At 43.6% G+C, this 17,500-nt stretch overlaps 2 protein-coding genes across 2 annotated transcripts in view; both read right to left on the bottom strand.

Moving 5' to 3' along the window:
• Positions 1-4,778, bottom strand: part of LOC145395638 (rho guanine nucleotide exchange factor 39-like) — a 12,391-nt gene extending 7,613 nt beyond the window's left edge. Inside the window, exons 1-4 of the mRNA XM_080269207.1 lie at positions 4,692-4,778; positions 3,574-3,795; positions 2,340-2,526; positions 1,321-1,484 (exon numbers count right to left, since the gene is read on the bottom strand). Coding sequence (XP_080125333.1) covers positions 1,321-1,484; positions 2,340-2,526; positions 3,574-3,795; positions 4,692-4,778 — 660 coding nt within the window. The remainder of the gene's footprint in view (positions 1-1,320; positions 1,485-2,339; positions 2,527-3,573; positions 3,796-4,691) is intronic.
• Positions 4,779-14,836: 10,058 nt separating this feature from the next.
• The window catches only part of LOC145395639 (exosome complex component MTR3-like), an 18,759-nt gene continuing 16,095 nt past the window's right edge, over positions 14,837-17,500 (bottom strand). The window contains exon 7 of the mRNA XM_080269208.1: positions 14,837-14,896. Within this exon, the coding sequence (XP_080125334.1) occupies positions 14,837-14,896 (60 nt within the window). The remainder of the gene's footprint in view (positions 14,897-17,500) is intronic.

Genomic DNA, 17,500 nt, shown 5'->3' on the forward strand with positions numbered 1-17,500 from the left:
ATAGTATGGGGTGCTGTGTTGCAGATTGTGTGCAATGCAGTCTTGCATAATGTGCTTAATAGTATGGGGTGCTGTGTTGCAGATTGTGTGCAATGCAGTCTTGCATAATGTGCTTAATAGTATGGGATGCTGTGTTGCATTGTGTGCAATGCAGTCTTGCAAAATGTGCTTAATAGTATGGGGTGCTGTGTTGCATCCTGGACAGGCATCAGCGACGGAGTCATCCAGCCTCTTCTGGTAGCTTAAGAGGGCTGGATGGTGCTCACATCTCAGCCTGGCCAGGTGGACCCTGTCCTCTCAAGGGAGGTAGGATTCAGAAGGGTGGATGTCAGGAGGCCGTGCATGCAGGGGGATAGGATTCAGAAGGGTGGATGTCAGGAGGCCGTGCATGCAGGGGGATAGGATTCAGAAGGGTGGATGTCAGGAGGCCGTGCATGCAGGGAGATAGGATTCAGAAGGGTGGATGTCAGGAGGCCGTGCATGCAGGGGGATAGGATTCAGAAGGGTGGATGTCAGGAGGCCGTGCATGCAGCTGTGTGTTGTCTTTAAGTGACTGAATGGAGCGGCGAGTGAGCTGAGTATGGATATGCTTCTGGAAGCTGGTCTGAAGTGGGTGAGGGGGGAGAGATGACAGTATTTGTGTATGGGAGTATTGGTTAACATACCTACCTACACTGGTTGTCATAGGCAGTGGGAAATTCAGACAGAGGGAGACAATTCCAGAGTTGACCTATTGCATAAATGAAGGACTGCGAATATTGGTTAATATACCTACCTACCTACGTACGCTGGAGGTCATAGGCAGTAGGAAATCCAGGCAGAGGGAGACAGTTCCAGAGTTGACCTGTTGCATACATGAAGGAGTAAGAGAAATAAGAGGTGACTGGCCATGTGGAGAAGATGGAGAATGAGAGACTGACTAGAAGAATGTATGTGTGTGAGCTGGTGGATGAGGAGACCAAGGATGAGATGGGGGGATGGAGTGGAGAGAGATATGTGAGGGGTGTGTGTGACTTGAGGGGAAGACAGACAAATGGCGAAGAGCAAGGTGACATGAAGGTGATTTGTTTGTGGCCACCCCTTATGGATGTAAGACAACTGGCACAATGTAGATAGACAGATAGACAGACATATAGCCAGATAGATATATAAAACATCTGCAAACTACTGAAGAGAGGGGTATATGAGAGAGGGGGGTGTGAGCTGGGAGCAGGGCAGTGAAATGGCAGGGGACAGGGTGACATGGAGGCGATTTGTTTGTGGCCTTATGGGATTACGACATCCGGCAATAGATAGACAGATAGATAGAGTTTTACCGACCTTATGCAAGATTCCTTCCTTAATTAGATGGCGTCCGGGAGCGACAATAGGCGGTTCTCCGTGCCTGAGTGCGCGTTGGATCATTAGGGTGCGTTGTAGGCTCTCGGCTTGACTAACACTGCGGTCTATGTGCTCGGCTACCTCACCCACCTCACTCACCGCACCTGTCGCGTCAATCAGGTGAGTGGATGGATGAGAGTGAGTGGTATTTATGTATCATCATCATCATCATAATTTTTTCGTCTCCTCTTCTATGTTAGCATCATCATCATCATCAACATCAACATCATCATCATCATCTTCAATATCATTATCATCATCATTATCATCACCACCTCACCCACCACACCTGTCGCATCAATCAGGTGAGTGGATGGATGAGAGTGTGGTATTTATGTAACATCATCAATATCATCATCATCATCATCACCTCACCCACCACACCTGTCACATCAATCAGGTGAGTGGATGGATGAGAGCGAGTGGTATTTATGCATCATCATCATCATCATCATCAACATCATCATCTTCAATATCAACATCATCATCATCATCACCACCTCACCCACCACACCTGTTGCATCAATCAGGTGAGTGGATGGATGAGAGAGTGTGGTATTTATGCAACATCATCATCATCATCATTTTCCTGCTCTTCAGTGTCATCATCATCATCGTTTTTCCCTCATCCTCTTCAATGTTAGCATCATTATTGTTCTCCTCCTCCATCAACATCATCATCATCATCATCAACATCATTATCAACATCATCATCATCATCATCAACATCATTATCAACATCATCATCATCATCATTCTCCTCCTCTTCCTCCTCAATGATGATGATGATGATGATGACGATGATGATAATGACAATGATGATGATGATGATAAATTTATGAGCGATGTTGTGGTAGTGTGTGTGTGTGTGTGTGTGTGTGTGTGTGTGTGTGTGTGTGTGTGTGTGATGATGATGATGATGATGATGATGATGATGATGATGATGATGCTAAACTTACGCGCGATGTTGTGGTAGTGAGGATGCGTTGGTGGTGTGTGTTTGAGTAATTGGCCGAGAAGTAGCCGGTAACGAGGCACGCGCTGGACTGGGGTGATGAGGAGGGCGGGTAACTTCGCGCCCACTTCTGGTCGGCTCTCTGTTATGCTTAGCCAGGCTCGGACCTTACTACTTCGCCTCTCCCATTCCTGTGTTGGTGAATAATAATAATAATGATAATAATAATAACAGTAGTAGTAGTAGTAGTAATAATAATAATAATAATAATAAAGGTAAATATGAGTAATGATAACAATGACAATAATAATAATAATAATAATAATAATAATAATAATAATTTGTAGGTAAATATGTAATAATAATAATAATAATAATAATAATAGTAATAATTTGTAGGTAAATATGTAATAATAATGATGATAATAATAATAATAATAATTTGTAGATATATATGTAATAATAATAATAATAATAATAATAATTTGTAGGTAAATATGTAATAATAATGATAATAATGATAATAATAATAATAATAACAATGTGTAGATATATATGTAATAATAATGATAACAATGACAATACTACTACTAATAATGTCTAAGTAAATATGTAATAATGAGAGCCAGCCTCACTCATCCCTCAGTATTCCAAGACACACACACACCTACCCTTTTCATACATAAATATTTCTAATTATTTCCTTCCCTAACACACTGTCTCCTCCTTTTATAACTCCCTCCTCCACCTCCTCCCTCCTCCTCTTGTAACTCTCTCCTCTTCCTCCTCCTCTTGTAACTCTCTCCTCTTCCTCCTCCTCCTCCTGTAACTCTCTCTCCTCCTCCTCCTCTTGTAACTCTCTCTCCTCCTCCTCCTCCTCCTCTTGTAACTCTCTCTCCTCCTCCTCCTCCTGTAACTCTCTCTCCTCCTCCTCCTCTTGTAACTCTCTCCTCTTCCTCCTGTAACTCTCCTCCTCCTCCTCTTGTAACTCTCTCTCCTCCTCCTCCTCCTCCTGTAACTCTCTCTCCTCCTCCACCTCTTGTAACTCTCTCCTCTTCCTCCTCCTCCTCCTGTAACTCTCTCTCCTCCTCCTCAACCTTCCTCTTGTAACTCTCTCCTCCTCCTCCTCTTGTAACTCTCTCCTCTTGTAACTCTCTCCTCTTGTAACTCTCTCTTCCTCTCATAATTCTCTCCTCCTCCTCCTCCTCTACATCATTACAATCACAATATTCTCTCACCAGCAGTTGGTTTATTGCTTGCTGGTAATTCTTCGCATAGGACGCATACGCCTTCAAAAACGGAGCCAAACGGAGAAAGGCCGCACCCACGTCCTGTTCTCCGCACCCCAACGCACTCCGCAGCTCCTCGTTCATGTGCCTTAGGGTCGCCAGCTCTCCGAAGATGGTGTTGTGGACGTGGGTGGGGAATATGTGCTTCTCTAGGCTCGGCTGGACGAAAAACTGCGGAATAAGATAGAACGAGTTATCACTGAGAAGGAAAGAAGGGATAGAATGAAAGATACACAAGGAGAGAGAGAGAGAGAGAGAGATACACTGAGGTAGTCTGGACATGTGGAGAGAATGGAGAATGAAAGACTGACTAAGAGGGTGTATGTAGGTGAAGTGGAGGGAGGGGTAGACTGAGGATGAGGTGGAGGGATGGAATACACTGAGGTGGTTTGGACATGTGGAGAGAATGGAGAATGAAAGACTGACTAAGAGGGTGTATGTAGGTGAAGTGGAGGGAGGGGTAGACTGAGGATGAGGTGGAGGGATGGAATACACTGAGGTGGTTTGGACATGTGGAGAGAATGGAGAATGAAAGACTGACTAAGAGGGTGTATGTAGGTGAAGTGGAGGGAGGGGTAGACTGAGGATGAGGTGGAGGGATGGAATACACTGAGGTGGTTTGGACATGTGGAGAGAATGGAGAATGAAAGACTGACTAAGAGGGTGTATGTAGGTGAAGTGGAGGGAGGGGTAGACTGAGGATGAGGTGGAGGGATGGAATACACTGAGGTGGTTTGGACATGTGGAGAGAATGGAGAATGAAAGACTGACTAAGAGGGTGTATGTAGGTGAGGTGGAGGGAGGGGTAGACCGAGGATGAGGTGGAGGGATGGAGTTACCAATTTACAGTAAAAAGTATAGGTCAATATTCATCACCAATTTCCTCACTAATTTACAGCAGAGAGAGAGAGAGAGAGTGACTGTGTGTGTGTGTGTGTGTGTGTGTGTGTGTGTGTGTGTGTGTGTGTGTGTGTGTGTGTGTGTGTGTGTGTGTGTGTGTGTGTGTGTGTGTGTGCCAAGTAAACTCCTCACCAACATACACCAAAAAACACCACATCGCGACTCACCTTGTCCAGGATATGCAGATGGCGGAGGTATGCATCCTCTGTTGATAAGATTTCTCGTACTGCCTTACTCCTCAATGTTTCACTCATCCTGTCACATGGAACTGGAAAGGAGAAATAACAGGGCTGGGGAAAATCTATCTATTGCCAGATGCCTTAATCCCATAAGGGGTGGCCACAAACAAATCACCTCCATGTCACCCTGTCCCCTGCCATTTCACTGCCTTGCTCCCAGCTCACACCCCCCCTCTCTCATATACCTCTCCACCCCATCCCTCCATCTCATCCTTGGCCTCCCCCTCCCTCTCCCCCCCTTCACCTCACTCACATACACTCTCCTCATCAGTCTCTCATATACCTCTCCACTCCATCCCCCCATCTCATCCTTGGCCTTCCCCTCCCTCTCCCCTCCTCCACCTCACTCATACACTCTCCTTGTCAGTCTCTCACTCTCCATCCTCTCCACATGGCCAAATACATGGAAATTATTGGACGCTAGTGGAATGGATGGAGAGTGAGAGACTAACGAGGAGAGTGTGTGTCAGGGAGGTGGAAGGGGGAGAGGGAGAGGGAGGCTGAGGATGAGATGGAGGGATGGAGTGGACAGGTATATGAGAGACTAATGAGGAGAGTGTATGTGAGTGAAGTGGAAGGAGGGAGAGGGAGGCTGAGGATGAGGTGGAGGTATGGAGTGGAGAGGTATGTGAGAGGGGGGTGTTGTGAGTGAGGTGGAGGGGTGGAGAGGGAGGGGGAGGCTGAGGATGAGATGGAGGGATAAGGAGGTGTATGAGAGAGGGGGGTGTAAGCTGGGAGCAAGGCAATGAAATGGCAAGGAACAGGGTGAGATGGAGGTGATTTGTTTATGGCCACCCCATATGGGATTAAGGCGTCTGGCAATAGATAGATAGATAATGTATATAATATAATGGTATACATAAAACATACTCAGTGCCATACATGTAAGTAATAATTATAATGTTGTTAAAATTATTGAGTCAGTTCACATGCTATATAAGAAAGAATGACTACCAGGAAATTAAAACACACACACACACACAAACACACAAACACACAGATGGACAGATACACACACATAAAGAGACAGACAGACACCCCTCCTACACACACACACACATAAAGAGACAGACAGACACCCCTCCTACACACACACAGACGCACACACACATTGAGAGACAGACAGACAGATGGACATACACACACACACACACACACACACACACACACACATATAAAGAGACAGACAGACACCCCTCCTACACACACACACACACACACACACACACACACACACACACACACATAATGAGAAGGCCAGACACCCCCCCCCACACACACACATATAGAAACAGACAGATACACACATTGAGAGACAGACAGACACAAACAGACAGACAGACAAACACCCCCCACACACTCACCCTCCCACACACACACAGACACACAAAGAGACAGACACCCCCCCACGTGCACTTATAAAGAAAGAGAGAGAAAGAGAGAGAGAGAGACACACACACACACACACTAAGATACCGGAGTGACTAGGCTCGATAGAACTAGGGTGAAAGTGACTCAAAATCCACAAGGCAAGTTACAGGCAAAGATACGACATGCAAAGTCAGCTTACGATGGATTACCTACGCAATTTCGGAGCTACGCACTTACTGTAAACAAAGATACTGTACGTCGGATGACCTTGTGTCGCTGGGTTTAAAATATTGTTCTTGTCACCTGATTGTTGACCTGCCTGGAAATTAACGAGATATTTTTAAGAATCATCATTATTATTATTACAATTATTATCATTATCAATGTTATCATTATCATCACTGCTATCATCATCATTATCATCATTGTTAATCAAGACTGTCAACATTCTCATCATCACCATCATCATCCACACATTTTTTTCCACTAAATGATAGGTTGGGATATTTATTTATAAAAAATAATAATAATAATAATAATAATAATAATAATAATCATCATCATCTAAAAAAAATGGAAATTTAGTCTGGAGATAATTATAAACTTCACCACTTAATATTCCAATGCCTAATAACTCTAACAAATTATAAAATAAGAATAATAATACCATAATAATAAATCAACATCATCATCATCATCATCTGGACCTCCTTTCCCACCCAGGGGCAGGGTGTGGAGTAGCAATGTCCAGACAGCCCAAATTTGTCCAGTCCAATGGGCCACACTTCCATTCACTCATCACTGAAGCCCCCGGAATCCTGGCTCTATCTGATACATCAAAAGCATTCACCATGTTCTGTTGCTTCACATAAATGTATCCGATAGAGTCAATGGGCCACGCTTCCATTCACTCATCATTCAAGCCTCTGGAATCCTGGCTCTATCTGATACATCAAAAGCATTCACCATGTTCTGTAGCTTCACATAAATGTATTCGATAGAGTCAATGGAACTCAACGTACTCAAAGGTGGATTTCATTTCCCAATTTCCCAACTGGAGCTTAGGTTAGGTTAGGTTAGCTTGGCTGCCCTTGGGTGGGAAAGGAGGTCTGGATGATGATGATGATGATGATGATGATGATGATGATGAGCTTGGGTTATATTATTAAGTACAGTTAAGCAATGTTGGGTTGAGTTGGGTTGGGTTGGGCTGGGCTGGGTTGGGTTGGGCTGGGTTGGGTTGGGTTGGGCTGGGCTGGGCTGGGCTGGGCTGGGTTGGGTTGGGCTGGGTTGGGTTGGGTTGGGTTGGGCTGGGTTGAGTTGAGTTGGGCTGGGCTGGGTTGGGTTGGGCTGGGTTGGGTTGGGCTGGGTTGGGCTGGGTTGGGCTGGGCTGGGTTGGGTTGGGCTGGGCTGGGTTGGGCTGGGTTGGGTTGGGCTGGGCTGGGTTGAGTTGAGTTGGGCTGGGCTGGGTTGAGTTGGGTTGGGTTGGGTTGGGTTGAGTTGTGTTGGGTTGTGTTGGGTTGGGTTGAGTTGGGTTGAGTTGGGTTGGGTTGAGTTGGGTTGGGTTGAGTTGGGTTGGGTTGAGTTGGGTTGGGTTGGGTTGGGTTGAGTTGGGTTGGGTTGGGTTGGGTTGGGTTGAGTTGGGTTGGGTTGGGTTGGGTTGGGTTGGGTTGAGTTGGGTTGGGTTGAGTTGGGTTGGGTTGGGTTGGGTTGAGTTGGGTTGGGTTGGGTTGAGTTGGGTTGGGTTGAGTTGGGTTGGGTTGGGTTGGGTTGAGTTGAGTTGGGTTGGGTTGGGTTGGGTTGAGTTAGGTTTGGTTGGGTTGGGTTGAGTTAGGTTTGGTTGGGTTGGGTTAAGTTGGGTTGGGTTGGGTTGAGTTGGGCTGGGCTGGGCTGGGTTGAGTTGGGTTGGGTTGGGTTGAGTTGGGTTGGGTTGGGTTGAGTTGGGTTGGGTTGAGTTGGGTTGGGTTGGGTTGGGTTGAGTTGAGTTGGGTTGGGTTGGGTTGAGTTGGGTTGGGTTGGGTTGGGTTGAGTTGGGTTGGGTTGGGTTGGGTTGAGTTGGGCTGGGCTGGGCTGGGTTGAGTTGGGTTGGGTTGGGTTGAGTTGGGTTGGGTTGGGTTGGGTTGAGTTGAGTTGAGTTGGGTTGGGTTGGGCTGGGTTGGGTTGGGTTGAGTTAGGTTAGGTTAGGTTAGGTTAAATCATTAGGTACAGTTAAGTAGGTTTGGTTAGGTTTAGTTAAAGACTTAGGTTAGGACAGTCCCTTCCACCACTACGCTGATGAACTAAATGAGTTGATGCAGCAGAACGGCTAAAAAAATGGAGAAACAAACTCAATGTTTATTAACTATCTATCTATTGCCAGACGCCTTAATCCCATACAGGGTGGCCACAAACAAATCGCCTCCATGTCACCCTGTCCCCCACCAATTCACTGCCCTGCTCCCAGCTCACACACCCACCCTAAAAAATAATAAGAAAACTATAACAGACTATCAGAAAGAAGAACTGATTTCGTTAGGCGCTTCTACTGCTTAAAGTGTATGTTTACCAAAAAAAATAGATAAAAAAACATGGTACCTAACTGGGTAGGGCTAAACCTAAACCCCCCATGATATTAAAACCATCTGAACCATCACTAAAACCATTCTATAAAACCACTAAAACCTCCAATGCATGTACGATATAAGGCCTGATGTAATTTCATGAACATAAAACTCACCCAAAAAACATATTTATAAAACTAACTCCACAGAAAAAACAGTAAACATAGGGTAAATTTTCTGTTTTGGACTAAAGATTGATAACTGTAAAAATATGAAATTCCATTTACGTCCGAAATGGAAATAATACCAAACATACACTTCACCACCAAATCATTTCTTCTTCTTTCTGATGGACTGTTATATTTTTCTGATTATTCTGGGGTTGGTAAATAAACATTGTTAAGTCTGCTTCCCCATTGTTTTAAGCTGTTCCACTGCGTCAACTCGTTTGATTCGTCAGCGTAGTGTCCTAACCTACGTGTTGAACTAAACTGATCCTAACCTAGCTTAACTGTACCTAATAATTTAACCTAACTTAACCTAGAAACAAACAATCATAGGTGCAACTGAAGGAATGTGATGATAAAAACAAAAGGGGTATTTTTCAGCTGGAAAAAGAAATTTACCACCCTGAAAATAGTAAGAAAAATACATGAAACAAACAGAAGGAATATAAATTGAATTGGTATGGTCTTTCTACTGCTGCAAATAAAGTGTATATTTACCCCAAAAAACATACACCTACCGAAGAGACTGCCCTAAAATGATGAGAAAATGTAATTGAAAATATTGTCTGCCACTATGTTATATCTATCTATCTATCTATTGCCAGACGCCTCAATCCCGTTTGGGGTGGCCACAAACAAATCGCCTCCAAGTCGCCCTGTCCCCCACCATTTCACTCCCCTGCTCCCAACTCACACCCCCCTCTCTCATATACCTCTCCACCCCATCTCTCCATCTCATCCTCGGCCTCCTCCTCCCTCTTTCCCCCTCCACCTCACTCACATACACTCTCTTCGTCAGTCTTTCACCCTCCATCCTCTCCACATGGCCAAACCACCTCAGTGTGTTCCTCATAACGCTTCCTATCACATCCATCTATCTATATATATGAAAGCTAAACAATATGGCCCTTAAAGACATCAAACACCCATAATTTTAGTTTCTATTAAGAAATAAAATTCAGGCATCCACTTCTATCACTTATTATATCACACATTATTTGACCAGTACATATACCGAAAAAGAAAATAAATAATTCAAAGTGGCTGTATAAACACAAAATATATGCTTTGGCTTAAGAGGTCCTGAAACGCCGATTGTAATAAACCCAATATTTGCCTATTTATCTCAACACTGCCTTTCCCTTCATGAAATATCTTATGGACTGCATGAAACTGAACAATATACACACAAAAACAGGGAAATATATATGGAAAATTACATAGTTTTCTCCAAAATTATGTTCCAGCCCCAATATTTACCTTTGAATTTCAGCATCTGGCCGATGTAAACAAACACACACGATGGAGGGAAATTTGAACTTGACAAAATTTTTCTATAATGAACTATTTGAGCGTTATCTACTTTTTGAAATGCTAAATTAAAAAGAAAAAGAATAAAAAATAATGGGTAGCTAAAAATAGAGGTACGAATGTGTTTAAAGAAAATAATACTAAAGATTATTTTCATAAGACGATTATGTAATGTTCGGTGATTTTACCAATGAATACAGTAAATAAGATAATGTCTATCTATTGCCAGACACCTTAATCCCGTACGGGGTGGCCACAAACAAATCGCCTCCATGTCGTCCTGTTCCCAGTCATTTCACCGTCCTGCTCCCAGCTCACATCCCCCCTCTCTCATATGCCTCTCCACTCCGTCCCTCCATCTCATCTTTTGCCTCCCCCTTCCTCCCCTCCACCTCACTCACACTCTCCTTGTTAGTTTCTCATATACCTCTCCACTACATCCCTCCATTTCATCCTTGGCCTTCCCCTCCCCCCTCACCTCACTCACATACTCTCCTCGTCGGTCTCTCACTCTCCACATGGCCAAACCACCTCATTGTGTTTCTCCTAATGCTTCCCATCACATTCACATCCACACCACAACGCTCCTTCACTTCCTTGTTTGTCAGTCTGTCTCTCCATGTAACTCCACATCCACATCCACATCACAACACTCCTTCACTTCCTCATTTGTCAGTCTGTCTTTCCATGTAACTCCACATCCAAATCCACACCACAACATTCCTTCACTTCCTCATTTGTAAGTCAGTCTCTCCATGTAACTCCACATCCACATCCACACCACAATGCTCCTTCACTTCCTCATTTGGCAGTCTCTCTCTCCATGTAACTCCACATCCACATCCACACCACAACATTCCTTCACTTCCTCATTTGTCAGTCTGTCTCTCCATGTAACTCTACATCCACATCCACACCACAATGCTCCTTCACGTCCTCATTTGTCAGTCTGTCTCTCCATGTGACTCCACATCCACATTACAATGCTCCTTCACTTCCTCATTTGTCAGTCTGTCCCTCCATGTGACTCCACATCCACATTACAATGCTCCTTCACATCCTCATTTGTCAGTCTGTCTCTCCATGTAACTCCACATCCACACCACAATGCTCCTTCACTTCCACATTTGTCAGTGTCTCTCTCTCCATGTAACTCCACATCCACACCACAATGCTCCTTCACTTCCACACTTGTCAGTCTCTCTCTCTCCATGTAACTCCACATGCTCCTCTTAAATAACTACTTTCCACTGCTCTCACTCTTGACTCGTGTCCCTCGAAGGTAAGATAAATTCTGTACCAGGAAATTAAAACACAAATCTATATCAAAAAATTTCATAGACTTATCTCACAATTAGGAAATAAATGGACCTTAACTCCTTCAATATAATAATGCTTCTTTATTGATTATCCTTACTGCTGCTGGGCAATTATATCTAACTACAGTAGAACCTCTCTCATTCGGACTATATGGGGGGAAGGGTTGTCCGAATTAGCAGATTGTCCGGACCATCAGGGTAATCTAGAAAAATAAATAAATTAATTAACTGTAATATTTGGAATAAAAATAAAATTTATGTAGGCAAAAAGTACATTGTCATCTTTGGCATATTGATAACGCCCATATGGGCAAGAAGCTAATGTTTGATGTACAGGTAAAGTACATTTAAGTACAAAAAATTACCTACAGTAATCATTAAACACTGCAGAATATTCTGACCCATTTTTGTGTAAGCAAATTCCTCCTTTTAACACTTTTATTCATTGCAGAAGCTACACTTGCATTAAGGGGCATGGTAAGGAGGATTAACTTTTGAAATACAGCATAAAAATATAAATGGTTGGTGAACTAGTTGATGGAACAAATGCTAGCGTGTGTTTAAACAGGCGCCCATGTTGCAACCTAGCATGATCCGAGACTAAACGAATGACGATCGCTTTCCGCGCCGATACTGAAAATGACTTTAGAACTACTTTCAACATATTTTTGGAGCTTATTATTTTTAAATTTTGTCCAAATTAACAGAAATCCGGATTAAAGGGGTCCGGACCAAAGAGGTTCTACTGTACCATCATCCACTCGGTTGATGTAGTGCTGCCTACTTCTTCCCTCACTTTTATCATTCTTCTTATGTCAGTCCTCCTCTCTTCCTATTTCTTACCATCATCAACTCACTTGATGTAGTGCTGCCTACTTCCTATGTCACCTTTATCATTCTTTTTCTGTGTCTGTCCTCCTCTCTTTCTATTTCATTCCATCATCCACTCACTTGATGTAGTGCTGCCTACTTCTTCCTTCACCTTCATCATTCTTTTTCTGTGTCTGCCCTCCTCTCTTCCTATTTCTTACCATCATCCACTCACTTGATGTAGTGCTGCCTACTTCTTCCTTAGCCTTTATCATTCTTTTTCTGTGTCTGCCCTCCTCTCTTCCTGTTTCTTACCATCATCCACTCACTTGAGGTAGTGCTGCCTACTTCTTCCTTAGCCTTTATCATTTTTTTCTGTGTCTGTCCTCCTCTCTTCCTATTTCTCCCATCTTTCCTGTCACTTCTTATTGCTTTTCTTTCCTTTACAGGTGGCTTTACATTGAGTGACAAGCCTGATGGTTTCCTGTAAGCCAAGAAACCATTAACAACGCTGGGTGGTAACCATATAACCAAACCATACGTGCTCCCTCCGTGTCAACAAGTGGGTTGGTGGAGGGTTAGTGCCCCTCCCCGTAAAACAACTAACTCAAAGACAAACGGCCACCCCTTACAGGATTATGGCGTCTGGCTATAGACTGATGGACAGATATAAAACAACTAACTCAAAGACAAACGGCCACCCCTTACAGGATTATGGCGTCTGGCTATAGACTGATAGATAGATATAAAACAACTAACTCAAAGACAAACGGCCACCCCTTACAGGATTATGGCATTTGAAAATAGATAGATATAGATGGATAGATAGACAGACAGATAGATAGATATTTTCAGGAACCCATTTCCATTTGTATTACTTTGTGAATAGAATATCAAAGGTATTATATATATTTCAAAAACTGCCAAAATATTAATCAAATACTATACACACTGGAATTAACATCACTAATGGTGAAATACAGAGGGAATAGTCTAGCAGTTCCTCTTAGTAATTTGTGGAGAGGATGGAGAGTGAGAGACTGATAAGGAGAGTGTATGTGAATGAGGTGGATGGGGGGAGAGGGAGGGGGAGGCCAAGGATGAGATGGAGGGATGGAGTGGAGAGGTATATGAGAGACTAATGAGGAGAGTGTATGTGAGTGAGGTAGAGGGGGAGGCCAAGGATGAGATGAAGGAATGAAGTTGAGAGGTATATGAGAGACTAACAAGGAGAGTGTATGTGAATGAGGTGGAGGGGCGGAGAGTGAGGGGGAGGCCAAGGATGAGATGAAGGAATGAAGTTGAGAGGTATATGAAAGACTAACAAGGAGTGTATGTGAGTGAGGTGGAGGGGGGGAGAGGGAGGGGGAGGCCAAGGATGAGATGGAGGGATGGAGTGGAGAGGTATATGAGAGACTAATGAGGAGAGTGTATGTGAGAGAGGTGGAGGGGGGGAGAGGGAGGGGGAGGCCAAGGATGAGATGGAGGGATGGAGAGGTACAGTGTATGAGAGAGGGAGGTGTGAGCTGGGAGCAGGGCAGTGAAATGGCAGGGGACAGGGTGACATGAAGATGATTTGTTTGTGGCCACCCCATATGGGATTAAGGCGTCTGGCAATAGATAGATACAGACAGAAAGACAGAAGAGGAGAAATACAGATAGACAGACATAGATAGATAGATAGAAATGGCGACATACACTCCTACGTTCCTCATGGGGCAACACAGGATTGGATGATGGATGGATGGATAGAGAAATACATTATGGAAATACATGATCAAAGTTTTCGGATAAATTCTCTAGGGTCAACTCTGGAACTGTCTCCCTCTATCTGTATTGCCTACTTCCTATGACCTCCAGTGTAGGTAGGTAGGTAGGTATGTAAGTTAACCAATACTCCCAGTCCTTCATGTATGCAACAGGTCAACTCTGGAACTGTCTTCCCTCTGTCTGTATTTCCTACTTCCTATGATCTCCAGTGTAGGTAGGTAGGTATGTAAGTTAACCAATACTCCCAGTCCTTCAGTTATACAACAGGTCAACTCTGGAAATGTCTCCCTCTGTCTGTATTTCCTACTTCCTATGACCTCCAGTCTTTCAAATGCAGTGTGTCCAGGCATCTCGAAATGAACGCATCTTGAATGTGGCTCTCTTTTGTATTGCTTTTGTTTTTTCTTGGAAGGAACAGTTTGTGGGCTCCTGGCCTTTGGTTCCTTCTTCCTAGCATTAAAAAAAAAAAAAGTCCTAACAATAATTCACTCAATACTGTAAACAACACAGCCAAAAAAAGCCGATCTATCTATCTATTTATTGCCAGACGCCCCAATCCTGTACGGGGTGGCCACAAACAAATCGCCTCCATGTCATCTGTCCCCCGCCATTTCACTGCCCTGCTCCCAATTCACACCCCTCTCTCTCATATACCTCTCCACCCCATCCCTCCATCTCATCCTCGGCCTCCACCTCACTCACATACACTCTCCTGATGTAAGATATTATTCTGCTGAGGCTTCCCTGTCTGCTTGTAGTGTCTGCTCTACATGCTCCAACAAAGTCTGAAGAGAAAGAACGGATAATATTACAGACAAATACAAGAGCTATAGTGCATTTAATATCATCATCATCATCACTATCACCATCATCAACTTCATCATCATCATCATCATTATCACCATCATCATCATCATCATCACCATCATCATCATCACTATCACCATCATCATCATCATCATCATCAACATCACTATTACCATCATCATCATCACTATTACCATCATTGTCATCATCATCACCATCATCATCATCATCATCATCATCACTATCATCATCATCATCACTATTACTATCATCATCATCATCATCATCCGGACCTCCTTTCCCACCCAAGGGCAGGGTGAGGAGTAGCTATGTCCGGACAGCCCAAATTTGCCAAATCCAATGGGTTACACTTCCATTCACTCATCATTCAAGCCCCCGGAATCCTGGCTCTATCGGATACACCAAAAACATTCACCACATCCAATGGGCCACAATTCCATTCACTCACCATTTAAGCCCCTGGAATCCTGGCTCTATCTGATACGCCAAAAATATTCACCACGTTTTGTAGCTTCACATAAATGTATCCGATAGAGTCAGTGGGCTACACTTCCATTCACTCATCATTCAAGCCCCCGGAATCCTGGCTCTATCGGATACGCCAAAAATATTCACCACGTTCTGTAGCTTCACATAAACATATACAAGAACTATACAGCAAATAAAACCACACAAATAAAAGAATTGGAATTAACACCACAAATACCAGAATTACACAGGAATTAATACCATCATTCCAACGTTACGAGAGAGGGAGGTGTGAGCTGGGGGGAGGGCAGTGAGATGGCAGGGGGCAGGGGTTTCTCAAATACGTCTCCACTCCGTCCCTCCACCTCATCCTTGGTCTCCCCCTCCACCCCTCACATACACTCTCCTAGTTGGTGTCTCATATACCTCTCCACTCCATCCCTCTACCTCATCCTTGGTCTCCCCCTCCCTCTTCCCCCCTCCACCTCACTCACATACTCTCCTATAGTCGTGGCGCACGACTCTGAGGTTGTCATTATCGTACCCTGGCAACCTACCATTCAAAAGTGCATCTGATTTCGTATCATGTTATACACGAATCATATTATTATGCACGAATATATTATACACGAATATTATTATACACCAACACATTATACACGAATCATACTACAGTCATCCCTTAACATCAACGTTTTTTAAATACACGGTTTAAATATCCGTGGGTGGATGTAACATACACAGTTTTAAATATCCGTGGGTGGATATAACACACACGGTTTTAAATATCCGTGGGTGGATATAACATACACAGTTTTAAATATCCGTGGGTGGATATAACATACACAGTTTTAAATATCTGTGGATGGATATAACATAAGTGGTTTTAAATATCCGTGGGTGGATATAACATAAGTGGTTTTAAATATCCGTGGGTGGATATAACATAAACGGTTTTAAATATCCGTGGGTGGATATAACATAAACGGTTTTAAATATCCGTGGGTGGATATAACATAAACGGTTTTAAATATCCGTGGGTGGATATAACATAAACGGTTTTAAATATCCGTGGGTGGATATAACATAAACGGTTTTAAATATCCGTGGGTGGATATAACATAAACGGTTTTAAATATCCGTGGGTGGATATAACATAAACGGTTTTAAATATCCGTGGGTGGATATAACATAAACGGTTTTAAATATCCGTGGGTGGATATAACATACACGGTTTTAAATATCCGTGGGTGGATATAACATACATGATTTTAAATATCTGCAGGTGGATACAGTACAGGGACTGGATTCACTAATGCATTTTATCTCACTGAACTCTGCTGACACTGTTCACTGCAAATGTAACACTATCCCAGGCACAGTTCATGGTTGTTTTAGTGAGGGCATTATCCAGTGAATCAAATATAACTATCTATCTATCTATAGCCCGACGCCCTAATCCCGCAAAGGGTGGCTGCAGACAAAATGCCTCCAAGTCACTGTCACCCACCATTTGACTACCCTCCACCCATCTCACCCTCCCCTCCCTCATATACCTCTCTACTCCATCCCTCCACCTCATCCTCGGTCTACCCCTCCCTCTCCCTCCCTCCACCTCACCTACATACACCCTCTTAGTCAGTCTTTCATTCTCCATTCTCTCTACATGTCCAAACCACCTCAGTGTATTTCTCCCAATCTTCTCAACCACATCCACATCCACCCCACAACGTTCCTTCACTTCTTCATTCGTCAACCTGTCCCTCCACGTCACTCCACATGCTCCTCTCAAGTAATTCCTCCTTTTTTCATTACCCAGTGATTTGGCTTCTTCATTTATCAATTCATTTATTAGTTCATTTATTAATTCATCAGGGGAAAAGTTAGGACAGGCTGGGAGTATTTCTTTTCTCCCATGTACCCTCAATGAGCTGGTCTGAATCAGTTTGCTGCCCCCTCCCTCCCTCGTAAATAATACAAAGCAATACGCACCCAAATCCCACTGAAATCATACAAGAGTGGCTGAAAGTGTTATTTTACATTATACTGTGAATTACTGTGGTAAAATACAAGTGATTTAATGATATTTTTGC

Source organism: Coenobita brevimanus, chromosome 32, assembly GCF_032717465.1.
Source record: "Coenobita brevimanus isolate Jiangsu-jjx chromosome 32, ASM3271746v2, whole genome shotgun sequence".
Taxonomy (NCBI): domain Eukaryota; kingdom Metazoa; phylum Arthropoda; class Malacostraca; order Decapoda; family Coenobitidae; genus Coenobita; species Coenobita brevimanus.